General features: G+C 42.1%; 1 protein-coding gene across 4 annotated transcripts; it reads left to right on the top strand.

Annotated features, from left to right (window-relative positions):
- The first annotated feature begins 33 nt into the window (after nucleotides 1-33).
- ppp4r1l (protein phosphatase 4, regulatory subunit 1-like) lies at nucleotides 34-23,579 on the top strand. 4 transcript variants are annotated; one of them, XM_033626491.2, is made up of 20 exons: nucleotides 34-134; nucleotides 2,527-2,571; nucleotides 3,120-3,249; nucleotides 5,720-5,826; nucleotides 6,712-6,854; nucleotides 7,014-7,160; nucleotides 7,799-7,906; nucleotides 8,619-8,684; nucleotides 8,966-9,124; nucleotides 10,451-10,575; nucleotides 12,062-12,537; nucleotides 12,633-12,946; nucleotides 14,838-14,924; nucleotides 15,075-15,260; nucleotides 16,913-17,074; nucleotides 17,572-17,672; nucleotides 18,563-18,683; nucleotides 19,594-19,728; nucleotides 19,959-20,100; nucleotides 21,439-23,579. In XM_033626491.2, exons 1-20 carry the CDS (start codon nucleotides 128-130, stop codon nucleotides 21,582-21,584), a joined length of 2,907 nt encoding a protein of 968 aa, XP_033482382.2. In that variant the 5' UTR covers nucleotides 34-127; the 3' UTR covers nucleotides 21,585-23,579. The 4 variants fall into 4 exon arrangements, with proteins under 4 accessions (XP_033482382.2, XP_033482381.2, XP_033482380.2 ...); XM_033626490.2 differs by having other exon boundaries at nucleotides 12,059-12,537; XM_033626489.2 differs by having other exon boundaries at nucleotides 12,020-12,537.

Here is a 23,579-nt window from a genome sequence, read left to right as displayed (position 1 = left end):
CGACCGGTGGATCCCAGCATCAGGAAGTACCTTCAGGAAGTAGTTTGCTGCCTTGTTTGAGTGACAGCTGTGCGGTGGTGACAGCCCACACGGGACGGCAGCCCGCAGAGCCGAGCCGATACTCAAGATGGCAGGTAATGGCACTTCTCAGATAGTGTTTTCTCTAATACTTTGGCGCTGTGTTGGCACTTCTAAAGCGGTATTGTGGACTTCGGAGTCTAAATATTTAAAATAGCGGCTCCTGCTTTGCTGCATTTGTGGTATTCTCAGGCAAAGCGCTAGCCAAGGCGAGCCAAGTCAAGCGAGAGGACTGGACAAGCCTTGTTAGCAAACTTAGCACCGCTAGCTAGCTATAGCTAACGAAAGCTACTCATGGGTGTCGAAATGTGGGACTTCGAGGCTACATTTAAACACACAACGACTCAGTATTTGTAGGTGTTATTTTAAATCACCACTGTCTTCATTAGTTAGACAGCACCACATGCTTTCAGCCGTGTTTATTATCGAGCTGTTGTCATAGCAAAGGCTAGCGAGTTGACCTAGCTAACGTTAGCCGGGTTGCTAAAGTCATTTTCAGCCATAAGCTGACCAAATCCTCCTTTATACCATAACAAAGGGGAGATGTTGTTCTTTGCTAACATGTTTTAGGGAGTGCTGTTAAACCAGTCGTAACGTTATGTACTCCATACGCAAAACACCATGTTTAATGTGTCTTTTCGGAATATGAGTTGTTTTTATATTTGGAGCACATTCCCCTGCATGCCCAGCTGTAAACACTGGCATTAGCCGTCCCAGCACATGCTTCTCCTTCTGGGACTTCTTTCTGGGCTTTTCTCTTGACTGCATTACTCTGAGTTATTGTTCTGCATTCATGGCTGTGTGTTACTGGAAGCAAATCAGGAAAGACATATAGCATTATCACGCAAATGTCTGTTAAACTATCCTCTGTACACGTTTGTGTCTATGACATAAGACTGTGTGATAATGGGAAGAGAAACTGGAAGTACCTTTTTTAACCAAGTGTTAAGTTATTCCAGGATAAATCTGATTTAGTCACTGTTTTACACTTACCTTCAGGCAGTACAACAAATAATATGTCCTGATTCTGACCTAACCAACTACTTTGTTAAGGTGGTTGTGATTTGACTCAGCTGAAGATCAGCTGTATTTAAAATCACCTTAAACACACACATACTATACTTGTGTGTTGTTCCTAGTGTCTGAGTGAAAGCTCTGTGGGATCCAGGAGAAACACCACACTAGACTGCATGATAATGGAATAACTAATGTGCAGTTTTCAGCCACACACTGTAGAAATTATTCTGGGTGAATTCTGATTTAGTTCCTGATTTGTAGTTTTCATTTAAGCAGTAAAGTTGGCTACATGATCCGACAGATTCTGAATAGTTTAGTCAATATGACTGTGGTTTGATCTAAAGGAATTTACAGTAGATAAGTCAGTTTTATCATAATTGATCTCATGCAGGGAAATTGAGATGCCACATTTGCATGATATAGATAAGCAACTTTACAAAAACTACATTATTAACATCTGTTAGATTTAAAAGGAAACGTGAAACAAAAAATTCAAATTAAAATAAGCGTACTAAATACTCTATTCACCAAATACAAATGGCTCCAACAATAGCGCCAAACAATTGAGGACACAAGAATCTTGGTATAAAAATGAAATAAAAAATTGCACCTCAGGGAGTGAAGTCAGGTGGTAATGTGTCTCATGTCTGCAAAAAGTATGAAGACATACACAGATAGAGTCAAACACAGATATACAATAGAAAAGCACCGACACAGTCAGGGTGCAAAATTAACTTTTTTGCCCACAAGCCAAATCGCTAGTAAATGTTCAGATTTTACCACCCATCCAATAGTTTACCATTTTTTTAATTAATTTATTTTTTATTGTATTTATTTATTTTTGGCTCGTGAATGAAGCACATCTGCCACTTTCATATTTCACCAGCATTTGGCTTGTGGATGGTGCTAATTTGTACCTTGCACGCACTGAAATCAGAGGTTCTTTAACTTTTTATTAGCAGCATTTGGACCCACAGGTCTTTCTTGGGTTTATACCTGCACAAAAGTGTATATACAACAACATAATCACGTAATCACATTCACTTTGTGCACATGACACCCCTAGATTATAACTTATTGACCAGATGAACTGCATGTGTTTAAAAGAAAAGTAACTGAGACATAATTTAGGATACAGCAAGAACATTGCGTTTGTATTTACTGACTTGTTTTGGTTTCCTCCTCTAACACGTCACGTCACTGACAATGACGTACTTTCAGTTTTGCAAAATGTTTTATCAGCGAGACCACAGCGATTTATTGTCAATCTTACTGAAGGAGACTTTGTCCCTTCTTGGTAATCGTCCGTCTATAAAACCTGCCAACACAGAACTCCTTTCATTTTGTAGTGGGAGTGGTGTATAGAGTGATGGTATGTTGATGACATGTTTACCACCATGGATTCTCCCTCTAACTGCCTTATCCTTGCAGGTCTATCTTTATACTTTGAAGATGGCCATGACGATCTGGATGATTGTGAGTACTTTGATTATTTTAATTTGTTAATAAAACCACATTGAACAATACCTGTATCGATGGCTTTGTTTATTGTAAACATGTGGGACTTTGTTTTCCCTCCCTTTAGCAGGGAGGTATATGGAAGTGTCCCCTTTCAGGGCAACCCCAGTCACCCATGTGAAATATAAAGCTGTCATCAGTATTTCAAGGTTTTACGCATGCTATTATTAGCCGTCATACAGGCCGACATTCCCTGTTGTCTGCATTAGCGAGGGCAATGAAACAGCGTTTGGATCCAGCTGCAAAGCCAGTGTGTGTTTATGGTTGGAACATTAAATGGGATAATTAGTTAGACTTGAGGTTTTCTGCTTTATTCACACATCGGCAGGTCCTCGCTCCTTACATTTAGCCTGACTCAGTTCCTTCACCATGGCACTGTGTGACGACTGCGGTGCATCTGTCAGCATCCTCATTCAGATGTTTTGTTTTTGTATGCATCAGTTGTGTGCTACAGAGACAGTTCCAGTTTGTGTGAATGTAAAACGATTTTTCTTTCCATCCCACAGTTGGATTTGATGACTATGGATCAGAGTGCGACGGCATCCGCATCACAGCCTTCCTCGATGCAGGGCAAGACAACCTGACTCCTCTGGGGAGGCTAGAGAAGTATGCCTTCAGTGAAAATGTTTTCAACAGGTAAGTTGAGCACTGTGGTCAGGGTGTTAACTCTTAACACACAAAATGCTAAATATCGAAGAGTGGGATGTTCATGGTTGGTTTCATTTTGGGGTGATGCACTGTAAAACTAGTGCAATGTATATACAAGAGATGTGTGTTGTAGGGGAGAAAACATCAGGTGTTTTTGACCTGCTACAGCATCAACCAGAACTCAGATTACTCTTCATTAGCATTCTCCAGCTGTTGGTAGCCTGCTTTTGGAGATAAAATGACACAAAACTTGCCTGCAACTGAGGTTGAAAGTAGAGGTATCTCTACAAAGCTTAGATAGAAGAACTTTTTGTCATATTCACAGATACTGTCACTACATCCACGAAGTATTGTATGAGACTAATAGTCTGTGAAAAATGGTGTCCCCCCTCCTACACCTCGAAAGGCACTTGCTAGAATCTACCACGGTGCACCGAAAACAGCCAATGATAGCCTAAAATAACCAGTGAGCGTCGAGGAGCCTCTTACGCAGCTGTCAGTCACGTCACTTTGTGAGCTGCAGTTAAACTTGCAAACTAGACACCACTGATCAACTACTGCAATTACAATTACTGCATGGCCTATTTATCACCTCAGAAGTTTCAGAAATATATTTTAGTGTACTGTTTAGCTGTAAAATGCAAATGTTTGTGACCTGGCATGTGGGTCACGCTCTGTTTTAGCTCATTTGTTTTTCCTAAAAGGTGCTCTGGTCTCAAATGTTGTCATTTTACAGCTAAACAGTGCACTAGTAAAATCTGTTCCAGGAAACACTTGCATTATAGATAAGCAATGCAGTAACTGAATCTTGATTCATATTTGATCAGCACTGCTTGGTTTGACAGTTTGACTGCAGTTCATGAGCAGAGATTGACATCACTGACAGCTACGTTAGAGACTCCGCGGCTCTGATTGATTGTTTTTGTTCATGTGCGGTAATGCCATTAGAAGCAATACGAGGAGGCAGAGGAATATGATTTATTTACAGGTTACCTGTCTCATGTACTGTCATGTCATGTCTCATGTAATATGGTGACAGTATCAGCAAATTCGACTTAAAAGTTATTTTTATAGCCGTTTACAACTAAAGCTTTGATTCAGCCACTGTCTCCTTTCTTGACCATGGCCGTGTCCATGCAAATACCACCAAATTTTTCTACCAGAAAGAGGGTGAATACATTTTTTCTTTTGGCATTTTGGTGTGGACGCCAAGCTTGTGGTAAATAATGAAAGTGAGCAGAACCCTGTTTGACATGTGAACAGTGATTTCAAATTCATCTGCAGTCGTGTAGATGCATCTTCATCTTAATGATTTGTGTTGAGAGCATTATGCTGCCCTTAGCGACAAGCAACAAGGAAACATCTGCAACCTAGTGGAACTTCTTATCAAGGAAACATCTGGCAAATGGCTCAGAGATGTCACTTCTTGTACAGAAAGTGGTGATGAAGATGTAGCCAGATACTCAAATTACCTCTTCATCTTTTTTTTTTTAACAGAGTCAAACTCTACCAGGAAACTGTTCAGCCATAATTTAGCTTTTGCACCAAATTAGGTTATTTTTTTGGTCTTTTTGGTTTGTATATTATGCTATGTATATGGCATAAATTAAAAAGAAAGTTAGATTGTTTACTCATTGCAAGAAAATTATTGCTGAAAGGTTTTATGGCTCAAACAAGCTTGGGCACAATGTTGCACAATAATACATTGTTATTATATGACGTTCTGTTCTTCATATTCACTCTATAAATTGTATTGAGCAGTGCCTAAATTGTATCACAAACCCCACGTTGGAAAATTTGAATGTGAAATTAACATATCATCCGATCTCAAGTCATCGCCAGGTGTTTTTTTTAAGTCATCTGTATGGCTATCTGCATTCCTTTGCATTTACTAATCAAATACCTGCTTTAACTTTGTAGTGCAGGAATGCAAAAAGGCTTCTGTTGAGCCATGGGTGAATGGTGTCAGTCTAAATATAGCGATAGGTTGACAATAGTAGCCCTATTGTATTGTAGCTTTTAAGCTATGAATGATGACAAATTTCGGTGTATGCTTATTTATGTATTTTGGGAGATTTATAATGTGTATTTTGATGTGGTACTTTCCAGGTAGTGGGTAGTAAAAGCCTGCCAGATGGCCTCAGTGTATTAAAGTCCTCTGCAAACATTTAACAGTGCTCCGTTGTCCCCACACAAATGTGTTTAGTTCCTGTCTTCATGCTTTTCATGCTCAGCTTCGCAGGGTTCAGGCCCTCCCGTCATCTCTAAGTACATGGGGGTGTGTGTGTGTGTGTGTGTGTGTGTGTGTGTGTGTGTGTGTGTGTGTGTGTGTGTGTGTGTGTGTGTGTGTGTGTAATGCACTTGACAGCTCTGTCAGGGCTGTGTCATGCTGTGTGCATTCAGCACTTGTAGGTATTGGCAGGCAGTCTACTAACTTGACGCTCCTGTTGCTTTCTAGGCAAATCGTGGCTCGTGGCCTGCTTGATGTGCTTCGAGAGTTCAGTGACAATGAAAATGACTTTATCAGTGTCATGGAGACAGTTGCCAGAATGTCAGAAGACGGAGGTAGATGTTTTTTCCTTTTCACCATGTCATGTCTCTCGATGATTCAATGTTTTTTTGACTGTGGTTTCTTCCTCTTTTTTTTTACTCTTTATGAAATGCAGTAGAGAGGCAAAGTCCCTCCCTTTCCACTGTCCCCCCATGAGACTTTATTTTGGAAAAAAAAAATGTGGTGCACTCAACGGTGAGAGACAAATAATCATGTGATCCTGTTTGAATTGTGCCATGAATTACACATTTGATGTTTGCCAATTTAAAACATAATTTTGCAAGTCAAGAAAGTCGCCTTTTTTTTTTTTTTTTGTGTAAAACCGCTCAGTGAACTACATCTCTCCTCTCACACAATATACATCACCAACACCAACATGGCTGTTACCTTGGCAACTTCACTCTGTTCTTCCATAACAGAGGACTACATATTAAAAGAGGTGAAATCATTACAAGTCTGGCCATGTTGAGAGCTGAAGCTATGCGAAACAAGAGGTAGACATGTTGCTCATGTGAGATCATCCTAGTACGAAACACACTTCAGCTTCAGCAAGGTATGACATCACCTATGCTGCTTTTGTGTGTGTAGTCTTGCTAATTACATATTTTCACAGTCTCATACTTAAATAGTTTTACAACAGACTGCGACTTTCTTGACATGCAAAATGATCTTTTAAAGTTGCAGACATCATGTGTGTTATTCATGGCACAATTCAAACAGGACCAAAAAATGATTTGTCTCCCTACTATACGTCCACGGGGAGGGAGGGGGACATTGCCTCTCTGTTAAAGTCTTTCAGGATTTAATCTTAACATGGTTGCACGGACAAATCCCTTGTTGCACTGTAATTCATTATTCATGATTTTACATTAAGCTCATACATTAATGTGTGTACTCAGAGCCCACAGTACGAGCTGAACTGATGGAGCAGGTCCCCAACATTGCCATGTTCTTACACGAGAGTCGGCCCAACTTCCCGGCAGCTTTCTCAAGATACTTGGTACCCATTGTAGTCCGATATCTCACGGATCCAAATAACCAGGTGGGATTCAAATTGACAGATAGCTCATTTTTACGCTTAAAACAACAATATCTACTCCTATTTTTTGTTCAGTGTTCATTTTCTGAGAGCTCTTTATCTCAGCTTTTAGGAAATTGGAGTTCACTGTCCAGGTTTTTAACATCCTCTCATCTTGTTCAGGTGCGGAAGACCAGTCAAGCGGCGCTGCTTGTTCTGTTGGAGCAGGGCCTTATCTCTAAAGCTGATATGGAGACCAAAGTTTGTCCTGTTCTGCTTGAGCTCACAGAACCCAGCAGTGACGACGACTACAAAATCGAGGCAGTCGCTGTAAGAAACTGTTCTTCTATTTATTTGGTTTGCGTAAGAGATTTAATTAAAGAAATAGGCTGTGATTTATTATCAGGGAAATGTGCTTGAATAAAATGTACCTGAAACCACAAGGACAAAACCGCAGAGAGACACAGTGGATTTCTTTTATTGCTTTACTGCGATCAGTCTGTACCTTTATCTGATTCAGTCACCTGTCAGAAATAAAAAATGGCCTCTGATTTGATGGATGCCAGCAGCGATTCTTTTTGACTTGTATAAACTGTGATTTGTCATGTGTTATTGAACTGTCAAAGTTTTTTAAAAGTTGTTAATGCAAAAGCTCAAAAGCTGATGTGAGTAATATTTGCATTCTATTAAATTTAGTTTAATTTGCTCACTTAACGTTATTCAAATCAAGTTTTCTCAAGTTTCAGCCTCCTGAAAAATACACTCACACTCACACAAGCTACCTCTTTCCGTCTCTACTCTTAATACCTTGATTGTTTCCCCCAGTCGCACATTTTTTCAGCTTTCCGTGAAGCTTTCAGTTCAGATATTCAGCTGGTTTTCCTTCATCGGTGCAGGATAGTTACGCAATTGAAGCACAGACCGGCTTGTGATGGCACTAAATGCTCTCCATACGTCTCCTCTTACAGATCATGTGTAAAGTCGTCACCATGCTGAGCAAAGACACAGTGGAGCATCTATTGCTGCCACGCTTCTGCGACCTGTGCAGTGACGCCAGACTCTTTCAAGTTCGCAAGGTAACGACTTCCAAATCATTTTCACCTTCTCCTTCACCTCAAAGGTCAAGATACTTCTTAACAGTCTGAAAGTACTAATGATTTTAACCTACAAGGAAGAGCTGTGACTGGAGTCGAATTGGATAAATTCAATAACACTGAGAGTCAGCCTTAATTCTGTTTTGCACATCAGCGACACTACGCTGTTGTTTTCTGTGAGGAATGTTAATTCTCTGGTGTAACTGGTGCCAGCTGGAGAGGGGTATTTAGGAGCTGCAAATGTGGTCAAACATTAATAATTTTTTGAGCTCTTTTTCTGCCACGGTGTAATCCCCCTTTTCTCTGAGGCCAAACTTCAAAAAGTTCATTAATGTTTTTTTGCTGCTTTATCCCAGAAGCTCAAATAAGTTTCCGAGCTGCCCAGAGCTGCTCTCAATAAAACTACGAATCCGTATTTCACACCGTGAAAAAATTAGGCGCTCCCATTACAAGGAATTCAGAAAATACAGTGGCCTCAGGAAAAAAATGCTTCAGCGAACACTGCCCCTGTTAACTATCTGCCCCTTCACTAGAATTATTAATATTCCTATTAACTAGCGCTCTTTTAAGGTGCCATCTGTAACCTCTTGAGTCAGTTTGTTATCAGTGGTTAAAAAGAAATGTTATACACTATTTATTTAACACTTAAACTCTGACTTGTTGTTGATTAGTTTGGTTGTACAATTTGTTCCAGGTCTGTGCAGCCAACTTTGGAGAGTTTTGTTCTATTGTGGGTCAGGAGGCCACAGAAAAACTACTGGTGAGAAGCTCTTCTTTTTCTTTGACTGAAAAATCTTAACCCACACAACCCCGTTCACATCTTCATTATGTAACATGTGTAACACTAGTTTCCTTTGAGAATTTCCTGAGGTGTGATTGCATTGTAGTTAAAGTGCTGCCCTGTTACTTCACCGTGTGTTGCATTTTGCTTCCCGTGAATGAGTCCATAGTTTCTTTGCACCCCTGCTGTTAATAAATCCCTTCATAGTTCAAACACTAAAAGTGAGTTTCAAGTTGTACTGACTCGGTTTCATTTTTTAGATGCCCAAGTTCTTCGATCTGTGCTCAGACAGTCTGTGGGGCATCAGGAAAGCCTGCGCCGAGTGCTTCATGATGGTCTCCAATTCCACCTCTCCAGAAGTGCGACGTGCAAAATTGTCCCCCCTGTTTATCAGCCTCATCAGTGACCAGTCTCGCTGGGTAAGAGACGTACACGTACTTACAAACGCACACAGGAACATTTGTATTGCATAAAATGACAAGAACATTTATGTGTAACTTCCTTTGTACTAGAAACATTTTTGTCCTCACCACTGTGCACATCTTGTTCCTTTTTTCATACAGTTCAGTAAAATGTTAAAATAAGAAACTGGTACTCTGAAAATGAATGAATTTGTACAGAGAGAAAAATATATGATAGAGACAAAAGGGTGGCAGTAATGTTGTTTCCACCCATGCTACCACTTAGCACATTTCCGATCTTAAATTTACTTTATTTATTTAAAGTTTCTTTAAAGATTTATCAGTTACCTTACCAAATATTTATCCGTCTGCAATCCACATGAACCGCTTCCCACATCGGCATAAATTAAATCCACCACACAGCACTTATTTAATAAGAAAATATAACTCTTTTAAAGCTGGTTCACCTGTTACTCCTGTTATTTCCTCCTGCCAAAACAGTGGTGAATAACACCACGAGCAAATGCCAAGGGTTGAGGTATTCTTAAAATAAAATTATGACTGGTGTGTTAACTGCATGCCAAATTAATCACATAAAGCCAAATTGCCTCCTAAGTTATTAGTGGAACCATTTAGAGGGCTGTTTTTTAGAAGGAGTCTGTTGCAGTGCTCACACCACATAAAACACACCAGGTTCAGAAAACTTCACAGAGAGCAACAAGGCCAAACTGCATTACCGATCTTTTTTAACCGAATATTCTCTGGTCCAGTTCAGCTGAAAACACAAAATTCGCACATTGGCATGTCGTTCACTATTGAGCCTGTTTGTAGCTGGTACCGACATTGCCTTCACTTCACCTGTTCAACTGTCTTTAGCAGTTTAGATAACAGACACTCGACTTTCCTGCTGTTACTTCAGGCGTGAACAAACCACAGACACTTGCCTTGTTGAAGCTTGAAGGGTGTCAGTGCACTTTCTGCATCCGTGTGTGTCCACATGACATGGAAAATGACATGTATATTTTGGCATCCACCCGTGTCCATGGGGGTCCATGTGGAGCCCAAAATGTATGACATGCAGACCGTGTGCACAGATGAACATGTGTGATCTTGTCTGTGACTGCAGACACCTGCTGTACTATAAACAGATCTGCATGCTGTTTCACTGTCAGTGTTCGTGTACTATTCCAGACTCAGACCCTTAAAATCATGGCGCCCCATGCAATTAATCCTCTTCATGAACGAGTTAAGATCCCGAGCAGATGAAGACGATTGGCTTTATAGTTCTGATAAATCTCTGTCGTCATGATGACACTGACCGATTGCTCTCTGCTCCACTTTCAGGTGCGACAGGCTGCCTTTCAGTCTCTGGGGCGTTTCATTTCCACCTTTGCCAATCCCTCCAGCACAGGCCTTCACTTCAGAGAGGACGGCGCCCTACTAGAGGTCCCCAGGTGTACATTGGACAGGTAAAAACAACACATTCATTTACAGCTGTTGGTTTACATCAAAGAATGATGTTTAAAAGCAGGCCAAACCTCGACAGAGATAGTGTTATTTCATTTAGTGAGCCCTATTATTTATGCTCACGCAGTACTATAACAATAGACTGTGGCACTACATGAATTTAAGTTTGTGTTTGCACAGACACGGGTTAAAGCCTTGCATCATAAGTCCGATGAATCATGGTCATAATTCAGTGGGTGTGATCAGGTCAGACCAGATTTTTCTTTTTGTTAAAAGGTTTATCTGTAGGAACAAGGAAATGAAAGGAAGTTGACACTCCTTTTTACCCAGAAAATCATGTCATCTTTACTTTGTAGAGTTTGAAATTTACTCTGAAATGCTTCAGTTAACACTCTAAGTATGTTTGACCAATGCTGAACTAGGGTTTGCGGTTTGTTTCTGTTTAAAACTCAACAATGGTGAGCTCAGAAGCTGATGGAAAATTTAGCTGGTGGCTCTGGGTAGCGCAGCTGGTGCTTAAAGTTCCCCTCCACCCAAAAACCTGCTTTTCTCATGTTATGTCCCCCAAAATATCTGACCCTCATTATACTAATTTGCATCTGTGTAAAGACTGGGGGACCTGTAAAAGCAACACTCAACACATTACGTGTATTGTCAAATGTTAAGTTAGCGAAGTTAGCAAAAGACTAGCTAACTGGAGGAGTTGGCCAAATGTCAGATCACCAGTGTCAGCCAGAATTGCTTCCTTCTTATTTCTGTGGTCACGTTAAAGAGATTTTTAAGATGACATGAATTAATTTTAGCAAGTGAAGATAAATGCTAACATTTCTTTGTTTGTTACTTGCTGCTCTAAAGTCACTTTTGGTGTTACTTATTTGGATATGACGGCCAACATCCCAGTGTGAATATATCCTTCTGTCACATAATGCAATCCTTGCTGTCGGCTCCTTGAAGCTATGTTGTCTGACACCCAGAAATAAACACTGCAGCATCTGGCTAAACTGATTTGGCGTTGCCAGTTTGGTGCCAACATGACTCCTCATCTGAGTCTGGGTCAGACTGAGGCTCAAACATGTATGGCTGAATCTCTCAGATATTTTCTTTAACACTTGCCATCTTGATGCACACTGCTCTTTCACCTGTGAACGTACCACTTGTAGCAGTGCTGAGTGAGGCACAAGGCCAGATCCAGAATTTCTGAATGAGGCAGAAAGAGCAGATCTGCTTCTGGCCCTTTTTCAGAGTCTTTATTTTACTTCTTGAAGTGGGAAAACCATATTAAACAAAATATTAATCATGGAAGAGTATTTTTATACACTCTATGTAACATGTCTGTAGAGGGACTTTAACATTTACAGAGATTAATGACAAGATAGAGTACGCCCTCTCTTCTTTGTTCTGTGTTACATGTAAGTAAACCCATACATTCTGTTACTCTCATTTCAGCGACTGTTCCCTAAACTCTCTGAACTGTTCCGAAATCAGCAGCTGCCACACAGGAAGAACCATCGCTCACACACCTCCCAACCAGGATGGCCGCGCCACACCGTCCCCAGAGCACGTGTCGACAGCTGACGCAGAGGAATCACACAACTTCGATGACAACCACACTTCTGTTCCCAGAGAAATGTGCAGCAGCTTCACCAACGCGGTTTCAAACAGCAACACCAGCCCCACAACCACAAACAACGCTAAGAACACAAAGGACACAGAGCAAACAGATGAGAACTTTAACTCTTTCCACTACTGGAGATCTCCTTTACCAGACATCAGCGGGGAACTGGAGATGCTAAATTGTCAAAAGTCAGAGGACGTGATAGAGAAGGAGGAAAAGAAAGAGGACGATGAGGAGGAGGAACCTGAGTGTCCTGATTCCAAGTCTAGCCCTGGCAAAGCAACCAGCGACCAGATCCAGAAGGTCTTGGATTGTTTGCAACCGCACATTGATGACCCTGATGTACAAGGTATGTACACACAGCCATAATACTTATGATTACCTGTATTGTTTCGGCAGTATATTAGCATATACATTAAGCTGTTCATGTGAATTTTCCTCCAGCTCAAGTCCAGGTGTTGTCAGCAGCCCTGAAGGCAGCGCAGCTCGACAGCCCGGGAGACGACGGCCTGGCAGACGACAGCCCGACTGAGCTGGAGCCAGAAGAGCAGACTGATGACGACACCAGCAGCCCGTCTGTGGAGAGTAAATCTGTGGAGGTTCAGTCTGAGAGCGAAGAGAGTCCCACAGAAGAGGAGCAGCCGATGGAAACTCCTCCAGCCTCGGAGTCGAGCCCTGTCCAGGAGCAAGGAGATGAGGAGACGCAGACAGAGCCACTGGAGGACCAGGAAGAGTCTCCTCCTGACTCCCCGATTCTAGTACGAGACTTTACAGATCTTTGCAGTGTGTGAAATCAGCTGTTGTTTGGTAAACACAGAACAGACCCTTTTTTCAGGGCCAATACCGACTGTTAGTATTTGAGGAAACCAACAACTTTAAAACTGTTATACATTTGCAGTAAAAATGAAAATCGTTGTGTCAAAGTTTAGAATAACACAAACTCCTGTTGACACCTTCTTTGCATGTATCGCACTCTGTCTTCCCTGGTGTTGGTTGAGTGTAATACCTCCATACTGCACTTATAACGCTTTTCTGTAGTGCATCCCTCATGAGACAGAGGGACAGGGAAAGAATTTGCACTGAAGCTGTGAGGCAATAGATGAAATTTCTTTGATTATGAATCCTATTGTTACTGTACAATTCTCGAGTTTATCAGTGAGAGGCTCCAGTCTGGGTTCATCTTTGCCCATCAGAGACACAGCAGCCTTCGCTGTTAATAAGCAGTGACTCATGACGTATAAATAATTAGTGCTGTGGGCGAGACATTGAGCAAGACTGTACAGACAGACAGAGAGGTGGTTGCATCAGTTACAGTAGCGCATTTTTAAGTTGGATATCATATAAAAAAAAAAAATTTAAAAAGCTAAATGTTGCAGTTGATTATCGGTCGACTCCTACTCAGTAATTACATATATTAGGCTGGATTTACACTTGATAAAAGGTGTTAATGGGTGTTCTGTAAACCAGCATGTGTAGTTTTTCATTTTTAGCTCAGCATCAGATTTTTCCTACTGATAACACCATTACAACACTATGCTGATGTATCACGTCACCATGATTATTGTGTTTTAAAGACCATGAAAATTTGGTTTCATGTCCTTAGCATTTGCATGCACTCATGAATAACTCAACAATGAAAGTTAAAGTTTTATGAAAGAAACAGGAGTTTGCAGTGGAGTGGAGTTTGCTAAATGTGTGTTACTGAGAAGGAGATTACTGCACGTTCGTTCAAGTTCTACTTTGCCGATTTTCAACCTGGCCTGTGTGTCACCTCAGTGGCACAGGCCAGGTTGAAAATCTGGGAGTGTGTGCAGATGAACGCTGTTAAGGCCCCCCCGCGTCAACATTGCTAGCAACTCCCTGCCAGCGTTGTGAGCAAAAATCTTCCAGATGATGCAAGGCATGTTATCACAGATTTTGAGAGCTCTGGTAGTACTGGGGACGTCTTTCAGGGCTCATTTATGCTCTACGTTAGATACGTATATGGACACAGCCAGAGCCTTCGGTCCATACTCTGTTTGTTTCATCTGTGTTTGTGCACGTTTTTTAAAAGCTTACCCATACGAACAAAATCTAGTAGTACCACTGGAAATTTTGTGGACAGTGTAACTTAGTTCAAGCAAGATACCACTATAGGATACGAGGAAAACATTTAAAAATGATGGAGCATAACGAGTTGTTGATGTAGTATAAAGACTTGTCCTTCCACATTTGGTGACGTATTTAGTGGCCTCACAGACAGAAAGGACGCATGAAAGTATATGAGCAGTGATGTTTACAATGTTTGTAATGAACATATCAATTTTCGAACTTTAAGGAGTATAAATGGGCCTAAACACTGTTCATCTGCAGACATTCCCCACACTGTGGTGACGCAGACCAGGCTGAAAAACACTAACTTACTAGCTAGTCATAGATCACAGTCCTCACATGGCATCTTAGTTAGCATGTAATTACATATGTATAGGAGGTGTAAGTCAGCTACACTGTAGCCCAAGGCAGGTGACAGCTCTATAGCTATGCACAGCTGTAAATCTGTCTTTACATCTTGTGCATCTACGGAGAATTCAGAGCAGTAATGAGACTTTTAACACTGTTAATGTTAAGTGCGTTTGCTTGTTCCCTGATGTGTGTTTGTATTTTCCTCAGGAGTCTGAGCTGATAGAGAGTGTGGAGGAGGAGGGAAAAGATGACTCTGCTCACAGCCCAGTGTTTGAGGATAAGCCCAAGATCCAGGTCAGTCAGCACTTCTCTCATGCATCTCCGAAAATATTGATCAGGACCTTACAGTTAATCCACATCGATGTGGATTACTAAATACATCTCCCTGTGTCTTATGATTCCTTTTTGATCATCAAACTATTTGATCTCTCGCTTTGTCTCCAGAACGTCATCCCGCAGCAGCTTTTGGATCAGTACCTCTCTATGACGGACCCGGCGCGGGCCCAGACGGTGGATACAGAGATAGCCAAACACTGTGCCTTCAGCCTGCCGGGAGTAGCACTCACTCTGGGACGACAGAACTGGCACTGCCTCAAGGACACATATGAAACCCTCGCTACTGATGTGCAGGTAGGCACAGAATATGGAAATTATATATTTGATGTGAGTTATTAACCACATGAAGAACTATATATAGGCTGTGGTAGCTTGTTCTTTTATTTTATATAATCATGTATTTGTGTGCAGGACTTTTACATTTCAGTGAACATCCATTACATTTGAGCCCTTGCCAAACAAGTTCACACAGTGCTGATTAAGCCTATCGCTGCCAGGGAGAGCTCTATATTTTGTCAGTATACTGCAGTTTTGGTGTCTGGCGTCTGTGGCGACTTTCCCAGCAGGTGATGCGTTTTATGGCAACCAGCCAGAGTGAAAGATGAAAAGATTAATTTATTTGTTTTATGTAAGTTTCTGGAGTGGTTGCTCCAAATTAAAAAAGGATGTAAGTCAGAAGAGCGTTCCTGGGGGTGGGGGTGATTCGACAGTGTTTGCGTGATCACTCTCGCTGCCAGATGGGGAAGACAAAAGTTCACACTCCAGCTTTAAGGAACTTTTTATTGATATTAAGAAGACATGTTGATTTAAAAACAGCCTTGATAGCACCGTCTGTCTTGTCTAAAGTGTTCACCATTGTTGCTATTACTCCACATTGGCTCCAGCTCACAGCTTGACAATGGCATTTGTCCAAACCTGTGTTGCTTATTGGCTAAGTTTTAGTCCCCCCACAGCACTTATTGGATCATTTTTTATTTCAACCCAAGAAGCCGCAGTTTGATGTCATGATTCAAAGGTCTGGATTGAAGCATGGAAATTAATTCAGCCCCTAAAAATCTGCCACAAAGTCGTTCTTTGTGATCGCTTTATTGAATTACTGTTAATTCAAATGAGTTTTACTGGCATGAATGTTAGCTACATGGTTGCCAAAGCTAAATTACACATTATTGAATTATGTTTAACAAATGAAAACAAAATGGATCCTCACAAGATGATGAATGCACTTTTAACAGGACAATGACACGGTGACATATGAGGCCAGTGTATAACTGTGCTTTAGGGCCAGATAACAATTGAACTTGTGTGTACTTTGGTAATTTCCCTCCAATAGATCAGGTGTTTTCTGTTTGATTGTGCCAGTCTGATGTCGTCCTGATGCTCCTCAGTGTTTGTGTGTCCCTCACAGCTTCTTAAAGCTAACTAGTGAAGCGAGTTGTTTTAAGTTGCTGCCAGAATTTCTCTCAGCCATGTTACTGAGAATCCACAACATCATGCATGTTTTATTTTTTTTGTAATGTCCTTGGCTTGACTTGAGTTACTCAGTACTTGTTGTACAAATGCGTTGCTTGAAGATGTGAGCAAGAAAGGGAACTGAACAGAGGGAAACACTGCTTCACTTCACAGCAGCAGAGACAGCGTGACACCACTCGGTCACACTGTGGCTCATTACTTCATCACAGCACCGAATGTCACTGTTGGCATGACAACACTGCAGACTCAGACCAGTCACTGGAGGGGTTCAGATTCTCTCAGTTACATTTTTAAGCTCACAGTTTTTCCTGAATTATCAGTAAATATGAATAAACTAACAAGTGGTTGCTTTCATATTTAAAAAGCAGCCAAAAAGTTACATTATATTTTTACCAGGATACTTGTTTGTTCATTGCTGATGCTTTAATCCTCTTGTTTTCTTTCCCCTCTACCCTCCTCTTCCTCCCTGACCTCAGTGGAAGGTGCGGCGTACGCTGGCTTTCTCCATCCACGAGCTGGCAGTGATCCTGGGAGACCAGCTGACGGCAGCTGATCTGGTGCCCATCTTCAACGGTTTTCTCAAGGACCTGGACGAGGTCCGCATTGGCGTACTCAAACACCTCTACGACTTCCTCAAGGTGAGACTATAGATTTATACCCTGCAGATTTTGCACGTAAGATGAATAAGTTTAGTCATGTTTTATAGAGTTTGAGCAATGCAGAGGAGGAGGCTTGTAAGTTTCTGTTTGGCACAAAGGAGGCCTGCACTCTGTGAGATCTTGTAGATTGAAATATTGCTTTGCAAAGAGAACAAGAGAAGTAAGCTTTTTGTAGCCTAACAAAAAGCTGTAGTGTGCGGACCTCTTTTGTGCCTGCAGTGAAGTATTTTCTACTTTGCATCTGACTGTTTTTGTCTGGATGTGCACACATTTGGTCCCTCCTGAAGTTTCAGTTTGGGACATTGCAGCAACACTCTTGGTGATAGATGGCAAAAAGGACTCAGTTGAATTCACAGCTCGGTTAAGATATGAAAGCACTTTTTTGCAGCCGTTTTGGTTTCTCAGTTAAAGAAGAAAATCAGAGTTGGGTATGTACTCGATAACTGAGCTGTTTTTTGTGCCTCTTCTTGTTGCAGCTGCTGCACGCAGACAAGAGGAGAGAATATCTGTACCAGCTTCAGGAGTTCATGGTGACGGACAACAGTCGCAACTGGAGATTCAGATATGAGCTGGCAGAGTACGTCTCCTCTTCTTCTTCCAATTGGAAAATAATCACATTTTAGATTTTAACAAACTCTTATATCCAGGCTGACTGATCAGTGTCTTGCTCGTGGACACTGTGACGGCCTGAAGGTTGCTCATGCAGAGGCCCAGACACACCAAACCGACTTAAAAAAGAACTAGCGACAACCACCCCTGTTGCTCATCCAAAAAGTTGCACATGAACACACTGCAAAGACTACAGCAGACAGCCAACGTACTGCGCCTGCGTGAGAGGAAACAACTCTCCACACCAGCAGACAGCTGTAGTCTGTATTTGTCATTCAGATAGGAAAATCGGAAGACTGTCTTGATACTAGTTAGCCTGTTAGCACATTAACAACACAATCCAGTGTTGAAAGAACAGAGCATATACACAGTGTACCTAAAGAAAAATAATCTTACTTTATGTAACACGTGGTTCAATCTCACTCCCTCTTGACTTCAGCTCTGTGTTTACTTTCCTCACTTTCATTTCTCTTCTCTTGCGCTGAGCTGAACTGCCAGTCAGAGTGATTTTGATTCACCAACAGGCTCTACCGTCTCTGACACTAATTTAACTGGCTAAATCCGCTAAAAAAATCCAAAAGGGGCAACAGACGCTTACTAACAGCCCAGCATTGATTGACACCTGACCATTAGCTTGGTGTGTTACGGCCTTGACACCGTATATAGCTTAGATTAAATTATCCGGTGCATTTACTGCCAGTCTCACCTAAACGATTCATTTCCTAATTTTGATTTATGAAAGTATTTTCAAAATGGCAGCTTATTTAGTTTAAGCCTTTTGTATTAACAACATTGCACTTTGTTTTACAGTTAAGTGTGCACATACCCCTCACGCTCTGTCTCTCTGTCCCCCTCCAGGCAGCTGATCTTGATCATAGAGTTGTACAGCCACTACGATGTGTATGACTACCTCAGACAGATAGCACTCACACTCTGCTCTGACAAAGTCTCAGAGGTCAGGTGGATCTCCTACAAACTGGTGAGTGTACGGTATTGACTTTTTTTTTTAATGCCAGCGCAGGGAACATCTGATGACAGATGGTTTAGGTCACAAACGGGAAATGAGTCACGCTGATGGATGATGTTCGGTACGTGTTGTGGGTATGTGTTAAAGTAATGCCCTGACAGATGGTCATGTTTGATCATCTTACCTTGGCTGCAAAGTGTCTGGAGTCTGATCACGTAGTCACCCAGAGGGCTCTTTTACACCTGCTAAGTTTAAGTAATAGTTTTGGGTAATTCTCTTTTTCCTCAAGGCCGAGAAATCTTACTAATTGGATGAGCAAAGACTGAGCTGGCTGTTCAGATACAAAATATATAAAATATATAAATTAGCCCTTTAGCTCTTTATCAAAATAATCTGTAGATATTTCTCATGTGAACAGTTTACTTGGGATATTGTTTTCGGCTTGTTTGTGTTTCTTTTTTGTCCCACATGCTTTGAATATGCCGAACTGGAAGATGTTTATACAGAATTTCTTGTAATCACATGGGGATGGGCCAAGTGACTTGGTGTGACACAAAAATACAAAAGAATGGATCATAATAAATTCATTTTATGACAAGAGGAACTTACCGCACCCTTCCAAGAAATGGCGTGGCACGTAATCGACCATAAAAGCATAACCTCTCATTTTAACAATTGTGCAATCTTCTCATTTAACTCGCAGAGAAATTGAATGAGCGTATTTCTTAAAATGCTGAACTGTTTCTTCAAATGGCAGTGTGACATTTTCAGGCTATGCATCGATCAATAAAGCTGCTGCAAACAGCGCCTCGTCTTACCATCTCATATGTTTTTGCTCATGTTCTGTTATTCTGTTGTTGCTCCAATGTCCGCCTCTGAAAGTCCTGATTTTTACGAGTGTCATCACCTCTTGTGTTCTCAGGTTGTAGAGATCCTCCAGAAGCTGTATGCATGTGGGGCCGACGATCTGGGCCTGAACTTCATCAACGAGCTCACCGTCAGGTTCTGCCACTGTCCCAAGTGGGTGGGGCGACAGGCCTTTGCCTTCATCTGCCAGGTCCGTAGCTCTGATCTCACTTCTCTTAAACAGCAGCTCCTGCATTCACTTAACCTGTTTCTCACCTCCATAATTAGCTGTGTACATCTTTGATTGCTTGTCTGACAGTTGTCTATAATGTCATACAATACTGCTAAATCATCCTTGCTGAATGCTGCACGACCCCCCTCCTCCTGTGTTGGCTAGCTGTCTTTAACACCAGCCTGTCTGTGTCCGTGTATTCTCTGTAGGCCATAGTGGAGGAGGACTGCATGCCCATGGATCAGTTCGGCCAGCACCTCTTGCCCAGCCTGCTCAGCCTCTCCTCAGACCCAGTGGCTAATGTCCGTGTTCTGGTGGCCAAGGCTCTACGACAGAGTGTCATGGAGAAAGGTAGAGTGGAAATAAACTAAATGTCTGACGTTGTCTTTTAAATGATGCACTGTCCTTTTCAAGGGTTTCATTGGCAACAAAAATTCGAAGTCTCTCAATACTTTTCCAATTTTCTGTTAGTTAGTTTTACATCTTTGAAAGCAAGTCATAGATATATAGTTTCATTTTATGGTTTCATGGCTAAATGAAACAGCTGAGTGCTGTAGTGGTCAGCAAATATTACTCAAACAGGATTAAACTGTATTTGTTAGGGACTGTTTTCTGCAAGTATTTGCGCCAGCAAGAGGGTGAATGTGGGATCAACTCTATGTTCATCATAAATAAAGGAAATGTCACCCAGTGTAATTGTCTTTGCAGATGGGGGGCGATTGACGTGCCTGTAATTCATTTTCAGTGACAGGCAGGTCTTACAGTTTGACAGGCGAAGCTACAAGCGAGCGCCCGTGCGTGCCTCAAGCACACACCCGCCCACTGCCAGAACTGAATTGTCTTTAAACTTTTTTTTCTACTCAGCATGCAGTACAGATTGTTCCCTGAGATATTTAACTGTTTTCTAAACAGCTATCCAGCCTGATTTTGACATGGCGGAGCATGTTCGAAAAGATATATTTAGTTGTACCGAGAGTTGGGTACCATGCTCTGTACTTTTTTAGGAGAACTGACCAAATTACATCAGTACCACTGAGTACTAGTTCACGTTAAATTCATCTGTGCCAAATTTCGGCACCTGAGAGCACATCTGACTGACATAGACTGGAGGTGGAAGTGCTGCAAAGCGCCCCAAAGCCCGGAAGCCGGTTATTAAGCCCCGAGGCTGGCAACAGAGCTTTGCGGAGCCACCGGGTTCAACTTTAGACAGGAGGCGGAAACACCCCCAAGCCAGGAAGTTGGCCACGGCACCCCACGGCTGCTCCATTGGCTCCTAAGCGAGCCAAAACTATCGCTGCAGCACCGACCTGCCACTGTAGTTTTGCCATCTGGTCTATTTTCTTTTCTGTATGTATTAATAGCTTTGTATCACTGCTAGATAAGCAGACACTCATACACACACAGGCTCACACAAGCAGACAGAGACGGAAGACAAGCTCTGTGTGATTGGAAAAGAGCAGACTCACAAAATATGACAGAGTATGCAGGCGAAGTGTTGCTTACCAATTGAAAAGACCTTATCAGTGTGGTCTACGGTCCAGAGGAATGATATATATGGGGCTTTGAATACAACGAGGAGAGAATATGCCTCTAACACATGCTCTGCCTCTTCTCTCTATTACACTCATCCCGTAGCATCTTCTGGTTGGTTTTTACTTGAACTAACAGAGTCTTGTGTTTTGTAACCAGCTTACTTCAAGGAGCCCGGCTGTGCCTACTCTGACGAGCTGGAGGAGACTGTGATGGCTCTGCAGTCCGACAAGGACCGGGACGTCCGCTTCTTTGCCAGCCTGGACCCCAACAAGGGCTTGATGGAGACGGCTCCCTTGATCTAGCCTCCGCCTCCCCCCCCCGAGTCCCATCACAGCCCACCTGCCTGTCTACCTACCTGTCTGTCTGACTGATGCACAGTCGGCGTAACCTGCAACACCAGCACCTGACCAGATCCCCGACCACTCGCCTGCTGGGCAGACCCGCACCAACGACCACTTGAGAATCATGTCAGACGATCGATATATAAAAGTATGAGCATGCTCAGACAACACAGCGCAGTCTCTGGTTGGGCACCACATAGCGCACATTGCATTCACAACACAAAATGCATACCTGTCAGAGTTCTCAGCAAATGAGCAGGACTCAGAGGGCAGCTGCACCACTTTGTGGGAGCTGCCGTATTCACGCCTGAACTCTTTTTCCCCCCTCCACCCTCCTCCACACTAACATCCCTCCCCAGTCACAGACTTGTAAAACTACAACGGGCTGTTTCTCTCCAAAGCTAATTGTAAGCTTGATATAAAATTGCTGAATTGATTTTTTTTTTTTCTTAATGCTTCTTTTTGTGGATTTCTTAACGAACAAGCGGGCAAGGCCTGCCTGACTCTGACGTGTGCACTAACTCAGGGGGACTCAACTGAACCTAAACAGCATTATTAGCTTACATGATAAGCAGCAGCTCCTGGATCCCTGGTGACAAAAAACAAACAAACTCCAGCTGTCTGAGCAACAGACCAGCCAAACCAAGTAGCTCTGCTGGTGTCTCTCTCGCCTCATTTCCTCTTAAATGCTTCTGTTGTCTCTGATGTCCTTTTGTCTCCTGAGACGTCCTCTGGGTTATCGTCTGCCCCCCTCCCTCCACCTCCACCTTCTCTCCTTCACTCTTTTCTCTCTGCATTTCTCCACCTGGTCTTCACGGACCACTGAAACCACTACTGCACAGAAGGAACAGTGATTCTGCCATTCAGCGTTAACTCTTGATTAAAACCATATCTTTTTGAACCCCCCCCCCCCCTCCCCTCCGTGTCTGTTTACCAAAAAATGTGACACAACGCGTCTCCCAAACGGCAGGAGACTAATGAAATACCTCTGTGTGGATAAGACTGGCCAGTGTGGCGTACATGTAGAGGGACATCCGCGGTTCAAACAGGCTCTGAATGTCCTCTGACTAAAACATCTTAACAAAGGGCTCATGACGAAGTGACACAGGGTGACTCAGAAAGAAGAGGAAGAAAGAAAGCACACTGTTGGATTATGCATGTCCCCCCCACCCTCACCTCCCCACCTCCTGTTGTGTATAGTCTATTCCAGTTCCTTAAGGTCGACCTCCTGATGTTGAATTATGTGACCATGGTAGTGTTCAGTGGATCTGACTGACCAGTTGTACAGTAGGATATAGGAATGGCTGTGTGACGAGACTGAACGAGAGCTGATCATTGTTTCCGTCTCGGTGGAACGATTTTTAAAGTATGAGGTCTCTCCACATTTTGCAACTCTTTTGTACAGTTTAAACCTGTGGAAAATGGTTTGTGTTTATGGAACCAAGGCCAGTGTAGTCGGGTTTTTACCCATCGAGATGTGAGTGCGTGCGTGTGTGTGTGCGCGTGTGAATATTGGGAGCAGTCACCAAGTCACTTTTTGTAGTCTCTCGAACTCGTTTGTTCCCCTCTGTTGTAAATGGTAACCCCTCTTTTTTTTTTTTTTTTTTTTTTTTTTTTGGAACATAGACATAACTTGAGAACTTAAAGCTGATTGTGGTGTGTGCTGTGCATCTCAAGTCTTTCTTCCTTCGAAAGGAGAGCTCACCGCGGTAATGGCGGTGTCTACTCATCTCGTCTGTCTGCGACTTGTGTCCATCTCATTTTTTATGTAGTAGAACAGTTAATATATACATTTTATGAAAATTATTTTTCTTTTCAATTATGCACCACTGTTCAAAGATTTTATATCCTAACTTTACAAAATTTACAACCTTTGTAATATTCAATGGTTTCTTTTAAAAAGACATTTTATGTAATGTTATTTTTAGTATTCTGTAATTAAAATTATGAAAATTA

Source organism: Epinephelus lanceolatus, chromosome 1 (assembly GCF_041903045.1).
Source record: "Epinephelus lanceolatus isolate andai-2023 chromosome 1, ASM4190304v1, whole genome shotgun sequence".
NCBI lineage: Eukaryota > Metazoa > Chordata > Actinopteri > Perciformes > Serranidae > Epinephelus > Epinephelus lanceolatus.
This window is presented reverse-complemented; position numbering and strand designations above follow the sequence as displayed.

Coding starts and splice junctions, on each gene's coding strand:
- ppp4r1l (XM_033626488.2), top strand. CDS start 2,481: ATGTTTACCACCATGGATTCTCCCTCTAACTGCCTTATCCTTGCAGGT. Junction 6,855..7,013: donor TCACGGATCCAAATAACCAG/GTGGGATTCAAA, acceptor CATCTTGTTCAG/GTGCGGAAGACCAGTCAAGC. Junction 17,673..18,562: donor TTCAGATATGAGCTGGCAGA/GTACGTCTCCTC, acceptor GTCCCCCTCCAG/GCAGCTGATCTTGATCATAG.